The sequence below is a fragment of the Coregonus lavaretus genome (genome assembly GCF_964263955.1).
Source record: "Coregonus lavaretus genome assembly, chromosome: 7".
NCBI lineage: Eukaryota > Metazoa > Chordata > Actinopteri > Salmoniformes > Salmonidae > Coregonus > Coregonus lavaretus.
This window is the reverse complement of record NC_139994.1, coordinates 30,692,604-30,711,452: the sequence shown is the minus strand read 5'-3', so window position 1 is coordinate 30,711,452 and position 18,849 is coordinate 30,692,604. Positions and strand designations below refer to the sequence as shown.

The following is an 18,849-nucleotide window of genomic DNA, read 5'->3' as shown; positions in this document are numbered from 1 at the left end:
TTATTCATCCAATGAAAGAACAATGAGTTCTCCGAAACAATGTCATTTGTTAAAAGGCGGGTTGGTTTTGAAGTGCTCGACTATAATCAAACTCTGGCTCTCCTAATCAGAAGACATCAATCGTGCTGTCTAAAGTGATTTGAGGGACAATTCGCCATTTTTGGTAATGCTTTATGCAAATAAGGCATCCTTCAATGTTTTCTTTTATAGGAAACAAATTATTGGTAAAGAAAGCCTAATTGTTTGGTTTTGTTGTTGTAATAACAATCCTTCAACCTTAATCATCCTTTAACCTAACAAGAAAGATTTTCCTTTAATGTATCAACACTAACATTACTCTATAGTGTTTCTACACTTGAGGTTGCTGATGAGTTTATCAGATGTTTAGCTGAAGTTCATTTCAGTCAGTTCTCAAGTGCTAGTTTTAATCTCGAGGATGAAAACCATAGCTTGTCTTGCCCTGCTACAGTAGAGCTTGAGAAATAGTTTTATACTATAATAATAAGAATAATATGCCATTTAGCAGACACTTTTACTTTTACGTACATGTGGTCCCGGGAATCAAACCCACTATTCTGGCGTTGCAAGCGCCATGCTCTACCAACTGAGCTACAGAGGACCACCTGAACTCTGTTTGCCTTGAATCTACAGTAGTGAGAGGGCAAGAGTGAATAGGCTTCAAATGGCATGTAACTAATGCCATCTGGAGCATTGCAAATCGCAGAGAAATGTAAATGGCTGAAATGGCTATTCTGCCCTCTATAGAAATGGGTGTCACTAGTTACCACAGCCACAAAGTCAAATCGGGGGGAAATCCTGAAAACCAAAAATGAGTTTTTTGGTCTTAATTTAAGGTTAGGTTTAGGCATAAGGTTAGCGTTATGTTTAAAATCACATTTTAAGAAGATAAATTGTAGAAATAGGCAGGGTTTATGACTTTGTGGCTGTGGTTCACAGTTAACAATCCATTTTATGGTGACTCTTGGCCTCTTCTTGGTGATTTCTCTCAGATGAATTCATCTCCCAAGCACGTCTTGACTGTGTTGTGACTTGGAGTTGACATCCGTGTGTTTCGGTATGTGTGTCTCTCAGCTCTCTCCTCGTATATAGAGACGTGGTCAGAGCTGGCTGTGATGTCACCGCTGCTTCCTGTTTCTGTCTTGTCACTCCCCCTCTAATAAACTATGCCCAGCTGGCCCTGTCAGGAGCACTCGTCTGAGAGGAAATGTGAGTGTGTAGTTCTGTTTGTGTGTGATTGTCTTTGTAATAATGCCAGGTTGCGTGTCCTGATTGCGATCACAGTGAAAGTTAGGTCGGCAGGATTGAGCAGGTTTTTTTATTAAGATGTGACACTCACTGATCAGGCTCTGTCTGGGTGTAATAAAAAACACACACACACAACTGATCTATGGGTCATCTTTCTACTGGAGACGTCTTGTAAGCAGATCCTGTGTACCTACAAAGTCGTAGCGCTAGAACAGCAGCAGTAATGTTTGGTGGGTTGTTTACTTTAAGGGCAGCATCTATTCTGCCCTCTGTATTTATTTGTATTCATTTATTTAACACTTAATTTACCAGTTAAGTTGACTGACAACACATTCTCATTTACAGCAACCACCTGGGGAATAGTTACAGGGGAGAGGAGGGGGGATGAATGAGCCAATTGGAAGCTAGGGATGATTAGGTGGCCATGATGGTATGAGGGCCAGATTGGGAATTTAGCCAGGACACCGGGATTAACACCCCTACTCTTATGATAAGTGCCATGGGATCTTTAGTGATCACAGAGAGTCAGGACACCTGTTTAACGTCCCATCCGAAAGGCCGCACCATACACAGGGCAAAGTCCCCAATCACTGCCCTGGGTCATTGGGATATTTTTTTAGACCAGAGGAAAGAGTGCCTCCTACTGGCCCTCTGACACCACTTCCAGCAGCATCTGGTCTCCCATACAGGACCAACCCTGCTTATCTTCAGAGGCAAGCCAGCAGTGGTATGCTGCTGGCAGTATCGCTACCTCTCAGCACTGCTCCATGCACCCTTTACCGTTCCCCTCTCTTGGTCCCCCTCTGGTGTGTTATTGGGATTGGTTCACTCATATTTCTACCTGCCGCTCATTCTCTTTCCCTACCTCTCACTCTTTCTCCCTCCCGCTATCTTCTCCCCTCTCTCTCTCAGCATGCCCCCCTCTACTCTACCCTCTCTCTTGCTTCCTCCCACTCTCTCTCTCGCTCTCTCTCTAGTTCAAGGTCATGTTTCTCCCGCATCTCACCACTGAGTCAGTGTGATGTGCTGTCAGTGTCAGGCTGTCACTGCTGACCCTGCACTGTTACCCCTGCTGAGCGACACACACACACACACACACACACACACACACACACACACACACACACACACACACACACACACACACACACACACACACAAGGTGGTGACCCCGTGGTTGTCATGGTGATGGCTGAAACACACACACTTGAGTGTGAGAGAGATCACATCAGCTGACATGCATGCTGCCCTATGTCAGGGCTGTGTCAGGGCTGTGTCAGGGCTGTGTCAGGGCTGTGTTAGGGCTGTGGAGGAAGAGATCGATGGAGCACTCCATTTTGCCATGGGGTGTAGAGAAGAGTTTGCAATTTTATAACTAATTTCATTTTTAAGTTTAAAAGTACATTTCCTGCAATTCTACACATTTTTCCATAGGGGGGGTGGAGCAACTGCGGCCCCTCATGATGAGTTCAGTTTTTTTGTGGCCCCCACCCCCATCAAAGTTGCCCATCCCTGGTCTAGACTGTCTAATCCCCTTTTCCTCCACAGAGACCAACAGAGTTCCTCTTTGATGCTATTTCCTGGGAAAAGCAGAAATGCAGTGTGGATTTAGAGTGTGTGTGTGTGTGTGTGTACTTGTGTCTGCGTGTGTGTCTCTATCATTAGCTAGTGACAGACAGGCCTGTGCTGTGTGTTCCAGGGTTGAGCAGGGCCAGCTGCTGGTGCGCGTCTCTATGTGACTCTGTGTGACTGACTGACTGTCTCAGCTATATTTCTGTCCCGTCTTCGTTTCCCTGTTCTCACTACTCTGCCATTGCTGCTATTTCAGCTCTTTTGTCAGGACACCGCCAGCACCAACATGAATAATTGACTCTGAGAGAAACGTGTGTGTGTGTGTGTTAAGACAACCTGCTCCTACAAACACACACAGCAGGGGTAGAGCTCTATACCTTTTTATTATGTGATTTGTTTGTGGGTATGCATGTCTGTCATTGTATAATAACTGTTATGAGCCCCTTTTTTAAAAGGAACAAAACTGAACAAAACATCCCAATACTCTTGGCATACATCCCATGGCTCGCTCCCCATAACTGTAATGAAATGCATCTACCTCGCAAAAATGCAGCGGGGGGGTTCCAAAACAAACCTAATTCCCAATAGTGATGTTCACTAACATAAGATCAAGCCCCGAACTGCTAATCATCGAATCTCTGACAGGAACTAACTCTAACGTAGGAAACGGAAATATCTGTAACACGACTACCATCAGTATCTGTAGCCGCAGGGGTAACAACACAACATATTTTCTGGCTCTCTTTGTGGATTTGGCCAGGAGCTCTTTGGTATACTAAAGACAAGGCCTTATTGATTTGAGCTGGGCAGGTAGTCTCTGGCCCCAGTGTGGGTCTGTGTGAATACTGACTGACTGACTGACTGGCTGGCTGGCTGACTGGCTGACTGGCTGGCTGGCTGGCTGACTGGCTGACTGATACTGCATGTCAGAGAGCCGTCTGCTTCATCGGGTTCTATGTATCCTCAGGGTACGGATAGATCGAACGATAAAGATGGTTTGAGAGAGAGGGATGGAGGAATGTAGTGATAGGGCAAGGGAGGGTGGAAATGGGGGTTAGAGGGAACATGAGGATCGGAGGATAGGAATGAAGGGAAGAGATTGAAGGGAGAAGGAGGAGGGAGACCCGGGGAAGGCAAGATGCAGAAGGAGAAGTAGAGAGGTGAAGGACAATTGATGGAATTTTTTACAATCTACCGACTTGTCTATAATGACCTCTTTGTCTGGCTTGGAGAGAAGCCAATCATAGCTTCTTCTCTGGATGTGTGAGTACCGGTGTGGGTGTGTGGCACGCATTTATGTGTCAGCAGTGTGCATTTAGCGTGTGTGTGGGCCCGCAAGAGTCCACAATGTGTTTGTGTATGAATGATAGCGGTGTTTCTCATTCCTAAATTTGACCCTAATATACTTAAGGCTTTAGTCCCTCGTGATGACCTGGTCTGTAAGGAAAAGAGGCGGATGTGCCATTACTGCCATAGGGAGAGTACATAGTGGAGGATAGAACAGGACGTGAATGGACAGGGCAAGTCAGGGATGGACGACCCAGGACAGTGAGGCTACAAGGCTGTAACACAAGCTCACTCGTCTGGGAACTCATAGCACGGACACATGTTCATCACAGAAGAGTCCACTGAACCGTCAAAGCTGGAATTCGCATAAGGTGAAACAGCGCCACTGTTCGCCCCCCAGCGGCTTTGTTATTGTTTTGTTGATGAAACAGAAGAAAGGAACGTCCAGCATCGTGTCAAAAACAAATGGCAGTACATATTCTGTGGTTCTGTCGTGAGTGCAATGAAATCAGAAAATAAAAAAACGTGTTTGTTGTTGAAAGTAATTCATTTTTGTTCGAATATACCAAACGGGCGGACATGGCAGTTTCACTAATTACGGATTCCAGCTTTAAGGGAAGGAGACAATTGGATACAATTACAAAAGGAGATCCCTGCATGTTGCAGAATAAATCAATGATCATTTAGAATGTCTAGATATCATTCCACATAATTCTCATTTCTTTCAGGTTTCTTAAAAATTCAATAGAAAGACCGGAATGACAGTTTCTCAAACACCAGTTATGAGTGATAAGTTCATCGAACAGCTTCTCTAACCACAGAGGCTGCTACAATACCCAAATGTTTCCTCAAGTATTCTCAACTAGTGGAAGTTTTGGAAAAGCACAATAACCTATGTTGAACCAGCTGCGATCAATACTGCATGTAGTGTACAGAAGTTGAATACGACGTCTGCATAATCACTGTTCTCTTGACAGTGATCCTCCCGAAGTGGATTGAAAAGTAAAGAGAGAGGGTTTTTAATGAAGTACTAAGCAGCCTTGCTCGGAGCGATAGAGTGCTCAAAGAGGAGTGGAGGTCAGCCCAGAGGGAGAGAGAGAGAGGTGAATTGAGAGATTCGGAAACCGCTCCGGGGGGAGGAAGAAATTGACGCAAACGCCCACACAACTAGAACAACATGGTTAGAGTGTGTAAACAGCTGCTGGCCTCTACAGTCTTTATACATTGTGCGAAGAGTTGGTTTGGAGACTGCACGGTTTGAAAGTGACTTTGGTTGTAGTTTTTGATTGCACATTCTGGTAATTCTTTTAATTCCAGCTCAGTTTTACTATCTGGTGTTTTTTAACGGTCCGTCCTTGATAACAGTGTGCTAACTGTGACTAGTGACAATGTGGTCTAAAGTATGTGTACAGCCTGATTCAGACTAGTTTCACTCAGTGCTAGACTTAGACAGAAACTCATCGGAACTGTGTACCGGCACCTCAAATGTTGTACTGCTTGAGTTCCTGCACCTCTTATAGAATAATAGCTCAACAGTATTGCAGAATACCTGTAACTAATTACAAACAGTACCGGCACCTATTTCAGTCGAAGTCGAGCACTGACAGTTTCACTCCCTGGTTCTAGCCTACATGGTTTTATTAAAGCCTGTCTGGCAGGTCTGTGACTAGCACAGTGTGTCTGTCTAAATAGCGCTGCTTGTATCACCTACAGCATGAGTCATGTCTGAATCACTTTACTCCATAGCTAAAACATCTGGATCATAGGCCTAATGGAGAAGAAAAGGTGAGAGGGGACACATGAACACTAGTCATATTTTGTGCTAGTTGGCTGTACCTGCAGCAAAAGTCCAGTATTTTTCCTTCATAGCTTGTTCTCCATCTTCTTTTTAAATAGGGAGCCAATTTGTTTTCAGCACATTTATTTCCATGCCTGATCAAAACAAAAGCCATTTTGTCCCTCTGCAGCAGACATATGGTGAGAAATAAATGGCCAAAGTATGTGGACACTAGCTTGTCGAACATCTCATTCCAAAATCATGGGCATTAATATGGAGTTGGTCCCCCCTTTGCTGCTACAACAGCCTCCACCCTTCTGGGACGGCTTTCCATTAGATGCTGGAACATTGTTGTGAGGAATTGCTTCCATTCAGCCACAAGAGCATTAGTGAGGTTGGGCACTGATGTTGGGCGATTAGGCCTGGCTCGCAGTCGGCGTTCCAATTCATCCGAAAGGTGTTCGATGGGGTTGAGATCAGGGCTCTGTGCAGGCCAATTCTTCACACCGATCTCGACAAACCATTTCTTATGGACTTCGCTTTGTGCACAGGGGCGTTGTCATTCTGAAACAGGAAAGGGCCTTCCCCAAACTGTTGCCACAAAGTTGGAAGCACAGAATCATCTAGAATGTCATTGTAGGCTGTAGAGTTAAGATTTCCCTTCACTGGAACTAAGGGGCCTAGCCCGAACCATGAAAAACAGCCCCAGATAATTATTCCTCCTCCACCAAACTTTAGAGTTGGCACTATGCATTCGGGCAGATAGCGTTCTCCTAGCATCCATCAAACCCAGATTAGTCCGTCGGACTGTCAGATGATGAAGCGTGATTCATCACTCCAGAGAACGTGTATCCACTGCTCCAGAGCCCAATGGCGGTGAGCTTTACACCACTCCTGTGAGCTTGTGGGGCCTACCACTTCACGGCTGAGCAGTTGTTGCTCCTAGACATTTCCACTTCACAATAACAGCACTTACAGTTGACCGGGGCAGCTCTATCAGGGCAGAACTGACAAACTGACAAGCATCCTATGACGGTGCCACATTGAAATCACTGAGCTCTTCAGTAGGGGCCATTCTACTGCCAATGTTTGTCTATGGAGATTGCATGGCCGTGTGCTCGATTTTATACACCTGTCAGCAATGGGTGTGGCTGAAATAGCCGAATCCACTCATTTGAAGGGGTGTAGTGTATGTTTGGAACATCGAATCACAATAAAATCACAGTATCGAATCGCAATACATATCGTATCGGCACCTAAGTATCATGATAATAATAATAATAATATTATTTTGATAATTATTATGATAATATCGTATCGTGAGGTCCCTGGCAAATCCCAGCCCTAATGAACACCAGATCTGACAAGCCATACTATTCCCATTTGCCGAATGAGAATTTGCTGATAAAACGCTGGGTTTTCAGTGTAGTCTGAAATTATAGGTTGTTTGAGGATAAGAGATGGTGTTATGTCATGTAGAGGAAAGAAAAGAGGGCTTCCTCCCCACTCCTCCCCTGTTTTATTCTTTTTTCCTACCTCTCCATTGTCCCCTCTCCTCTTTCCAACTCCCCCTCTACTCTTTCCAACTCCCCCTCTCCTCTTTCCAACTCCCCCTCTCCTCTTTCCAACTCCCCCTCTCCTCTTTCCAACTCCCCCTCTCCTCTTTCCAACTCCCCCTCTCCTCTTTCCAACTCCTCCTCTCCTCTTTCCAACTCCCCCTCTCCTCCCTCCAACTCCCCCTCTTCTCCCTCCAACTCCCCCTCTTCTCCCTCCAACTCCCCCTCTTCCTCTTTCCAACTCCCCCTCTCCTCCCTCCAACTCCCCCTCTTCCTCTTTCCAACTCCCCCTCTCCTCCCTCCAACTCCCCCTCTTCTCCCTCCAACTCCCCCTCTTCCTCTTTCCAACTCCCCCTCTCCTCCCTCCAACTCCCCCTCTCCTCCCTCCAACTCCCCCTCTCCTCCCTCCAACTCCCCCTCTCCTCCCTCCAACTCTCCCTCTCTCCAACTCCCCCTCTCTCCAACTCCCCCTCTCTCCAACTCCCCCTCTCTCCAACTCCCTCCCTCCAACTCTCCAACTCCCCCTCTCCTCTCTCCACTAACGTTTTCCCGCCATCCTTTTTCTCGTCCCCTCTTTTCTTTTCCCCTCCTTTTTTCTCATTCTCTTAATCACTTGACTTCTCTGTGCACTTCTCCTGACGCCATCTTGTGTGTCTTAATTAAAACGCAGACAGGCTGCTAAGGAAGAAGGGGAAAAAGAGGGAGAGAGGAAATTAATGAAAGAAAACTGTGTTAATTACACAACAAGGTCAGCGTAGTTTTACCGTCACAGCTTAATTGCAGCCCCTGATTATGTTTTGGGCCTCATTTTTTTTATTTCGAACAGCGGGCCTGACAAACCATGTGATTTTGTCACCGCTGTGTGCGCGTGTGCGAGAGGGACAGACAGACGGACATTCCGAGCAAGGGCTCATTCATGATGGGGTGTTGCCATGCTGACTGGGTGGGGAAAGTGTGTGTTGGGGGGTTGGTTGGTGAAGTCGTAATGACACATTACACACAGCGTGAGTCAACTGTGTGTGTGTGTGTGTGTGTGTGCGTGCTGGAGTGTGATACAACAATGAGCCATTAAACCCAGCGAGGGGCCACGGACTCTGCTCCAAGCTCATCCATCTCTCTAATGGAGCAACTGTCCCTCATCAGACAGGCTGGGTCAACCTCACACCCCCTCCATCAAAACGCTTATCTGCCTTATGGTACGAGCGGCCTCCCACAGCCTCATCTATCCATGCATCGATTACACTGTTTCATGGATCTTGCTCCGTTAAAGCATTTTATCTAAAAGGGGGGAATTGTTTTTAGTTTCTCCCTTGGGAACAGGGCCCACTGTGGACGACCTTACTACGTAGGTCAAAGGTGAACTTGAGTGCACTCAGGGGAGATGGTAGCATCACGCTGACCGAGAAGACCTCTGTCCATGTGTTAGCCTGGCCCTGTGTGTGCTACTAGGCTTTTGACCTTTATCTTAAGCACACACACACACACTCTGAGACACATGCACTCTAAATTACTTATTCACGGATCTCTCCCTCAGCTCCAGATATGTGATAATCCTTGACCTCCTCTCCATTGATCTTCACAAAGACTAGCTGACAGACAGAACACTGGGCCCACAGCCATACACTGTAGAATCACTACAGTGGGGAAAAAAAGTATTTAGTCAGCCACCAATTGTGCAAGTTCTCCCACTTAAAAAGATGAGAGAGGCCTGTAATTTTCATCATAGGTACACGTCAACTATGACAGACAAAATGAGATTTTTTTTCTCCAGAAAATCACATTGTAGGATTTTTTATGAATTTATTTGCAAATTATGGTGGAAAATAAGTATTTGGTCAATAACAAAAGTTTCTCAATACTTTGTTATATACACTTTGTTGGCAATGACACAGGTCAAACGTTTTCTGTAAGTCTTCACAAGGTTTTCACACACTGTTGCTGATATTTTGGCCCATTCCGCCATGCAGATCTCCTCTAGAGCAGTGGTGTTTTGGGGCTGTCGCTGGGCAACACAGACTTTCAATTCCCTCAAAAGATTTTCTATGGGGTTGAGATCTGGAGACTGGCTAGGCCACTCCAGGACCTTGAAATGCTTCTTACGAAGCCACTCCTTCGTTGCCCGGGCAGTGTGTTTGGGATCATTGTCATGCTGAAAGACCCAGCCACGTTTCATCTTCAATGCCCTTGCTGATGGAAGGAGGTTTTCACTCAAAATCTCACGATACATGGCCCCATTCATTCTTTCCTTTCCTTTACACGGATCAGTCGTCCTGGTCCCTTTGCAGAAAAACAGCCCCAAAGCATGATGTTTCCACCCCCATGCTTCACAGTAGGTATCGTGTTCTTTGGATGCAACTCAGCATTCTTTGTCCTCCAAACACGACGAGTTTAGTTTTTACCAAAAAGTTCTATTTTGGTTTCATCTGACCATATGACATTCTCCCAATCCTCTTCTGGATCATCCAAATGCACTCTAGCAAACTTCAGACGGGCCTGGACATGTACTGGCTTAAGCAGGGGGACACGTCTGGCACTGCAGGATTTGAGTCCCTGGCGGCGTAGTGTGTTACTGATGGTAGGCTTTGTTACTTTGGTCCCAGCTCTCTGCAGGTCATTCACTAGGTCCCCCCGTGTGGTTCTGGGATTTTTGCTCACCGTTCTTGTGATCATTTTGACCCCACGGGGTGAGATCTTGCGTGGAGCCCCAGATCGAGGGAGATTATCAGTGGTCTTGTATGTCTTCCATTTCCTAATAATTGCTCCCACAGTTGATTTCTTCAAACCAAGCTGCTTACCTATTGCATATTCAGTCTTCCCAGCCTGGTGCAGGTCTACAATTTTGTTTCTGGTGTCCTTTGACAGCTCTTTGGTCTTGGCCATAGTGGAGTTTGGAGTGTGACTGTTTGAGGTTGTGGACAGGTGTCTTTTATACTGATAACAAGTTCAAACAGGTGCCATTAATACAGGTAACAAGTGGAGGACAGAGGAGCCTCTTAAAGAAGAAGTTACAGGTCTGTGAGAGCCAGAAATATTGCTTGTTTATAGGTGACCAAATACTTATTTTCCACCATAATTTGCAAATAAATTCATTAAAAATCCTACAATGTGATTTTCTGGAGAAAAAAAATCTCAATTTGTCTATCATAGTTGACGTGTACCTATGATGAAAATTACAGGCCTCTCTCATCTTTTTAAGTGGGAGAACTTGCACAATTGGTGGCAGACTAAATACTTTTTTCCCCCACTGTACGTCTACTACTACTGCTAAAGACATGTCTGGTTATTCCAACAAAGAAACAATATAAAGCCATCTGCGCAGTTTTTTCAGTCCTTGGTAAACTGTGTCAGTTAACCAACATACTTAGATACCAGACATACACTATTCTATTTCTATTGTATTGTATTTCTTCCTCCTTTAGAGGATTTTATGGGTATAATGGTTGTAAATCTGAACCCACGTTGTCTGAACTCTTGGAACTGGGAAAGCGTCACTGCTCGCATCCAACTCTATCCTCTTCTCATCTTCGAATCAATTACCCTGGCCTGGAAATCTGTCCAATCAGGGTCAGAAGCTTACATCTCCCATTCTCATCATTGTCATGGAATCCATTTGTCAGTGTTTGGGGCCATATCTTGGTCACCAGCTTAATGAAACTGGCCCATTTGAAATGAAATGTAGTAATGATACATTTTAGCCTTTGTTTTATCTGCTTCCTTCGAGCTCAATACGAGTCGGCAGTCTTGAAGCTTGTCTGTTCGAATGGGGTTGGTGCGTAAGAAAGCGAGACGGGCGAGTGTGTGTGTGTGTGTGTGTGTGTGTGTGTGTGTGTGTGTGCGTACGCAGATACAAACTCACACACTTTTTCATAATTCCCTGGCGTGAATGGAACCGATTTCATTTGCATATATTATTGAATATTCACAGAATGTAAATTCGGCGAAAGCACGTCAAAGCGTATTACTGCTGAGGTCTGAGGCACGCTTTGCTGGGTTATCCGTTTTTACCATTTCCTGTCTTCTGTGTGTTCTTTATTTATTTTCTGTCAAGTTTTCCTCAAAGCAAACATTCCCCCTACGACTCCATGCTTCTTACATATTGCTCAAGGCGTACACATGCTACATCTTCATACATTATGTGCAACAACAAGACTGGTGGATGACATTGGAAATCATGAGAAATGGAGCGTCACTTAAAGTGACACGATGTGTGTATAATCTTCCTCTTTGAGACAAATCAATGTGCCTTCTCTTTGCCCGGCCCATCTTCAAACTCAAATCTCTAGCAGAGGTAGTAAGATATTTGACGGGCTGGAGCTAGATCCATACACACTCACACACACATGGCAGCGCGTCTGTCAGAAAGGAGCATCTCAGATTGGATCTCATTTCGCAGGTGCTCAACCTGAAATTGCTTTGACATTCACATGCAAACATGTGAACTGACATGCTCCTGATGTGGTTACCATGCAAATGACTGGGACCCTCCTCCCCGCTGTGTCTCTCTCTCACACACACACACACACACACACACGAAGGTACACACACAGAGGTACAGTACACACACATACAGGCAGGCAGGTGTATTCTCTCACACACACACGGTTATAGGGTTATTTGCTGCTGCACGCTGTGCCCATCTTGCCCTCTGTGTCTCCTGTGAGGAGTGACACAACTGTGTGAATGTGTGTGCTGGAGCGTGATGATGATGATGATGGTGATAATCAGTGGATTGCGATCACTCAGGCTTGGACACCACGGATGACTGCAGAGACACACACGACAGTGACACTGACACAGCCCTCCTGCGGTGTCACCCTCTCTCTAGTACACACATGCACTAGAACACACAGGCACACTCAAACAGACACGTCAGTAGTACAATGGGAGACTGGTTAGGCTCAGAGTGTTTGCACATGCTTATAATACATGCTCACGCATGTGCACATGTGTACAGGGGTGAATGGTGTCAAAGGTAGAGAATTGTATATGTATGTGCTGGTGTTTGTGTGTGTGTGGGGCGAGTGAGACGCATGTACTCACGTGTATGTGTATGAATGGCGTAAGTAGGTAGGTAGCGAGGGTGTGTGTGTGTGCGTGCGTGATCTGACCTGGTTGTGGACGTGAACAAATGGCTGGGCGGCCGGGCTAAATGGATGTCATCCATCAGAGAGACGGGACACGAACACACCCCGGAGATGTCATAGCCAATCCCTCCTCAGACACAAGGCTAGATCTGATGGAGGGAGAGAGGGAGAGAGGGAGAGAGAGAGAGAGAGAGAGGGAGGGAGAGAGAGAGAGAGAGTATAGCAGGTGAATGTGAGAAAAGAGTGAATGACACACACACTCTTTGACTCAGCCCAAAGACTGCAGGGACCACTTGAATATAGTTAGATAAGAGCATTAGATAAAAATACTTATCAAATGAAAAGATGCTTTAGAAGGGGAGACCGAGAAATGGATGGAAAGATGAGGGAGTGAATGAATGAACAAATTATTGGAGCACAGTGGGAAAGAAAGGCAGAGTCATTTAGCTAAGAGTTGCAGTCCAGAGCTCTGTTCACAAGAACGTGGAGCTCTCTTGGTGTTCTCTAATCTAATGAAGGGACTGAGTTAGACAGGGAAAGATAGGTATGGAAAGCAATGGATGAATAGAAAGTTGAACGAAGTGGAGTGAGAGAGGAGTAAGAGGGAGAGAGAGGGGGATAACACAAAGAGCTATTCAGTGAGCAGGGACGGCTGGGGCTGGGAGAGAGCGGGAGAGAGCGGGAGAGAGAGGGAGAGGGACTCATTCACTCACTGTTTAGGCTGAACTCCCCAGTAATTGTCCAGTGTGATTAGGATGGCGAAGGGTATGAGAGGAGCGGTGTAATATTCTGTAATTGAAGCACTCGTCTGCCATTGTTCCACCACACACCGATAAGCCCAGGGAAATGAGGGAGAAAGTGTGAGAGGCGTAGAGGGGGCTGTGAGAAAAGGACGGAGTGAGTGGATTTACATTAGTAAAATATGTCTTCAACATCAGACTTGCAACTTTTCTCAGTGTTTACACTAGCCTTGGATGTGGTGTGGCCAAAGCCACAATTCTGCTTCACGTGGGACTTCAGCTATTAGCATACCGTAAATACCATAGTATATAGACATACAAAATAAGGATAGCAATTTCAACTATACAGGAGCTTCTCATCTAAACCATGTTGCATATAGTGTTGCACACTTGATTAATGCAAGGGTTCACAAATGTGTGCATATTCTAAAAGCCTTTCATTTTCAATTTGGCTAACAGAGCAAAAATGCTGTCTACTGGTATGAAGGTAATTATTGCAGGGACTTGTGGTGTGGGAGAGGCGTTGTCTTTACACTGTACCACTCAGAGGGGGGTATACGTTGTCGATGTCCCCCACACTACCTCTGGAAGTAGTGTGGGGGATATCCCTTAAAGAGAGATTTTAATCTAGATCGGTCTCTTTTTACTACAGAAGTATCTCTCCTTGACCTAAGTTGTGTCATCAAAGTAGTGTAGTGTAAAAAAGAAGATGAGAGGTGGAGGAGTTAGAGAGGAGGCAGGGAGGTTAGAGAGGGGAGAAAAATAAGGGGGGAGGCAGGTATGAGTAGGGGGAGTATGAAAGAGAGAGAGGAGGGAGAAAATAAAGCTTTGTATACAGTGTATCCCTTCAAAACCTGTGTCTTTTCTGCTCTTGTTTCTTCCTGTGTTTGTGTTTTTGCACGTCTCTCTCTCTGTCTGTGTGTTTCTCTTGAGCCGCAGGCTGCTTCAATAGGCCTTTGATTACAATGATGACATCTCTCAGCAGCAGCCTCCCTCTTTGATTGTGATGTAAGGTGCTGTTTGTGTAGATGATGCAACCATTGTTTGCAATGTCGTCGTTGCGGCTTTAGTTATTTGCTGTGTTGGGTTTTAGCCCCCAGATTGTGCTGAGAACACTGAGACTTTCACTTGTTTTGTCTCTCTGTTTTATGGTTACAGGGACAGTTAGGGAAACACTGGCATTAAAAGGAGTGGTCCTGTAGCTGAGTTGGTAGAGCATGGCGCTTGCAACGCCAGGATAGCGGGTTTGATTCCTGGGACCACCCGTATGTAAAATGTATGCAGCCATGACTGTTAGTCGCTTTGGATAAAAGCGAACCATACTAGACCAGACTACTAGACTACATTAGGTTGGGTTATGCATTGCTGCAGTCATTGTAGAGTGCTACATCTAGCATGTCCCCTCCATTAGCACTAGGTGTGACTGTGATCAGTCATTCCTCCCCAGCCGTCTGTCTGATCCCCAGGAATTTTTAAAATGGCCCTCTTCCTCCCCCTGGAATGGGGATTTATTCCATTGGGTTAGCCCGTCTTTCATCAATTAGCATTAACAGCAGAGAGCCAGTGATCTGAATATGGGGCCATAAATTATTGATTCCACCCCCCCCTCCCCCCTCCTTCCATCCATCCCTCCCTTCCTCCGCCCGCAAATCTAACCCTGACATTTGGATGTGAGACAGAAAAATGACGGCCTGAAATAATGACGACCATTTGGGGTGTGGTGGAGGTGTGTGTCGATTGGGGGGAAGAGTTTGTGTCGATCGGTGTGTGTGTCACCTTGGTGCGAGTGTGTGTGTGTACTTAGCTTTTTGTGGGGGTTTGTGTGTGCAAAGCAAACCTCTTTTAGCGTTATTAATATTCATTAATACATCCTGTCAGAAAGGCACAGAAACAATTCATTGCTCACATTTACTGTATTAAGTGCTTCACGATTTATTAATGTGCCTCAGTGAAAGCGGGGGAGAGAGGAAGAAAGAGGGGGAGAGAGGAGGAAGAGAGAGCACTGTAATGTGATCTCTCCAACAAAGACAAAGCATTGTAAAGCTATACACCTGTATTTGTCACCAGTCAAATGATTCTATTTAATTTTGGTTTTGCATAGTGAGAATGGGTGGCCACGTTCTGTCCATTTTTCTTACCTCCGTTCAGATTGGACATTGCATTAGCAAACAGTACTGTATATAGGCCTAGCTTGACAAATCTACAATTTGACCTAGCTAACAGCTTGGAAAATGGTAACCAGTGCCAACCCGTCCGAGAGTATTGACAACAACGTGGGTGTGCGTTTGACCTCTCTACTGCTCCCTCTGTGTGACTGCCTCCTCCATAACATCCTGTTTGACTCCACAACTGGCTGCTTAGCATCTCTTTCTCTTCACTATACAGTATCTCTGTTGTATATTTAGCCACCAGGCAGTTGGCATAGCTCAGCGTTATAGTGCTTGTTTTATTCAAACTTGAAGTATATTATATGACCTTTCTCTCTTTATCCTAGTGTGCTGACTCCCTCACCCTCTCGCTCTCTTTCTCTCTCAAACTCTCTGCTTGAGCTATGTACTATATGCATGGCCCCTTTTCCCTCACTCCCCCTCTTTCCTTTGATCTTTCCTTATGCTTATTTGCTGTTAGCCCTTGACTAACTGTCCCTTCACTCTGTCTGCTGAGCTGATTCACTTCTTCTCTCCTAGAGGAACTTGGCTCGACCCACCATTATGAATCTGTGTTATTAGACCATGAGGGTCCATGTATTATATAATCCCAGTGCATTAGCAGTAGGATGGGGAACAGCAGTGATGATGATGGTGATCATAATGGGAAGAGAGGGCATGCTTGAGGTTTTAATGTAGGAATGCTGTTGGGGATCCGGTGACAGAGAGGGGAGCAGCGCTCAATGATTTCACACACATTACCACCCGGAGCACTGGCACGGCAAGCGGAAAATGAACCCCGGTGAGAGTGGAAAAGAGTTGGTGTGTATGCGTGCGTGCACGTATGTGCGTGCTTGTGCAATGTGTGTGCAGTCACTTTCTCCCGCTCTCTTTTTCTATCGCTCTTTTCCCTCCCTCTCTCTTCCTCTCTGTACCCTCAGCCCCAGATGAAACAGAGTTGTGTAATAAGGAGTTGTCAGAAGAGCCGTTAACACGCAAGAAAGAAGGGAGATGACAGAATGAATTACAGAAGGAGAGGACGAGGGTCAAGTAGTTAAGCAGCTCGGTGCCTGAAGAGAGATTGGACAGCATGTGTTGGTTCTGTACTGACTAGCTGGTCAAGTTCTATTGACCATATGTTAGGCTTAGAGGCTCAACGTCATGTGTTAGTTAGACTGATGTTCAGCTGACTGACTCATCAAATCTCGCCTTTCTTCTCAATCAGTTTCTCTTTCTCCCTTTCGCTTTCTCTAGCCATTTCATATGCGCTCTCTCTCTCTCTCTCTCGCCCTTTCAGATGCGCTCTCTCTCTCTCTCTCTCCCCTTCCTCCTAGTCCTCTTTCTCTCTCTCAAAAGGCATAATTAGCTTGAAAGTACTTACCCCATGTCGCTAAACCATTCAGTACTTTACAGCCGTTTTAAAACATACACCAACTGAAATAATAAAACCATGTCATGAGTTTTTAATGCATATTTGTTTCTCTCTCTTTCCCTTTCTCTCTTTCGCTCTCTCTCTGTTCTCAGCGTGTCCCCCTGGCTCGTACAAGATGTCTTCCAGACAGCAGGAGTGTTTTCCATGCCCGGCCAACAGTGTGGCAGAGGAGGAAGGCTCAGTGGTGTGTGTGTGTGAGGAGGACCACTTCAGGACCCCCCTGGACAACCCCTCTGCCCCCTGCACCCGTAAGAGACACACAGACGCACAAACACACCTGTCCCTATGCAACTCCTCATCTGATTATATCACTCTGTCCTGTCACCTCTCCTCTAGCCATATCACCCTGTCATTCCTCTTTTCAGTCTCTCCCTATGTCCTTCACTTCCTCTCTGACCATGATCCCTCCACCCTCCAACCCCCCCACTAACGTTGTCCCCACAACCCTCCCCTTCCCGAACCTCATCACTTCAGTATTCCCTCTCCCGCTCTCTCTCTCTAACCCATCCCTGCTCCATCCCTCCATCCATCAGGTAACCCAATCCCGCCATCCTTAACCCTACCCCTCTATCGTTCCCCTATACCCTTAATACTTCACCCATCAATCCTCTACTAAATCTACATCTTCCCTCTTCACCCTTCCATCACACCTTTATCCTTCACCTCTCCCCTCCACAAACACACACACACATCCCCCACCACACTAAATGCCAAAACCTCCAACGAAGACGCACATTCTAATCCAATTCCATACCGGCCCGCCAGGGGCAGCCATATTGATCGAACATCTAAGCCTCTGTAGTGTTGATGGTTAAATACACACACGCCACCTAATTTAATCCACCTGATAAGCTTCTTGAAAAATGTTCTCTATAGCGCTATAATATACCAGACAATAAAACACAGAGGTCAGTAAGTTGAGTGTATTCATTCTCGGCCCGGATCAGCTCTAGTTTTTATAGCTCTGTAATTAGAAGGTTTAATCACAATATTGATTCCTGGTGCTTTTATATCTACAAGGGGCAGCCAGTGATAACATTTATAGTGCTGTAATTACCACATTAATTACAATATTGATTCAGTAATTGTGATCATCTCCTGATACCACCAAGCTATTGTGTGGCGAGAGGGAGGGAGACAGACAGATGAATGGAGAGGGGGAGTAGAACTTAAGAGTTGTGAAGAAGTGTGAGATGGAAAGAGGGAGACTAAGAGGAACTTTGAGAGAAAGAGAGCGAGGGAGAGAGAGTATGGAAAATAAGAAATATATAAAGGCCCAGCTGTGTGCACACGTATGTGCGTACTCATGCCTGCGCATGTGTGTGTTAATGAATAAGTGAAGGTGTGCTGCTCTCTGCGTGCTGATGAACACGTCACACACCACAGCTGTGCCCCGCTTCTGGCCACACGCCCCTGTTACCATGTTACATAACCTCACCGAGAGAGACACACACACACATTGACTCACTCACTCATTATCAGGATGGCGCCGGAGGGATTAGCGGCTCTTTTACGGGCTCCTGACCAATTGTGCTATTTTGTGTATTTTTTGGGCGCTGATCTTAACTTTTTTTGGGTACATAATGTTTCCACTATCGTTTCCTTAGACTGAAAAGAGCTTCTAGGCATCAGAACAGCTATCACTAACGTTGATTTGGATGAGGACTTCTATTTCAATGAGTTGGAGGCGAAAGACATATTGATTATCGCGGACCAGGCACAAATTCCTGAAAGTCGAAGAATTGGATTGAGGTCTGGGCTGTGACTAGGCCATTCCAAGACATTTAAATGTTTCCCCTTAAACCACTCGAGTGTTGCTTTAGCAGTATGCTTAGGGTCATTGTCATGCTGGAAGGTGAACCTCCGTCCCAGTCTCAAATCTCTGGTAGACTGAAACAGGTTTCCCTCAAGAATTTCCCTGTATTTAGCGCCATCCATCATTCCTTCAATTCTGACCAGTTTCCCAGTCCCTGCCGATGGAAAAACAT

The 18,849-nt window shown here is 45.7% G+C and overlaps 1 protein-coding gene across 1 annotated transcript in view; it reads left to right on the top strand.

The window, feature by feature from the left end:
- Positions 1 to 18,849, top strand: part of epha10 (EPH receptor A10) — a gene marked incomplete at both ends in the record, with an annotated part of 146,187 nt that overhangs the window by 73,594 nt on the left and 53,744 nt on the right. Inside the window, one exon of the mRNA XM_084165258.1 lies at positions 16,954 to 17,109. Coding sequence (XP_084021384.1) covers positions 16,954 to 17,109 — 156 coding nt within the window. The remainder of the gene's footprint in view (positions 1 to 16,953; positions 17,110 to 18,849) is intronic.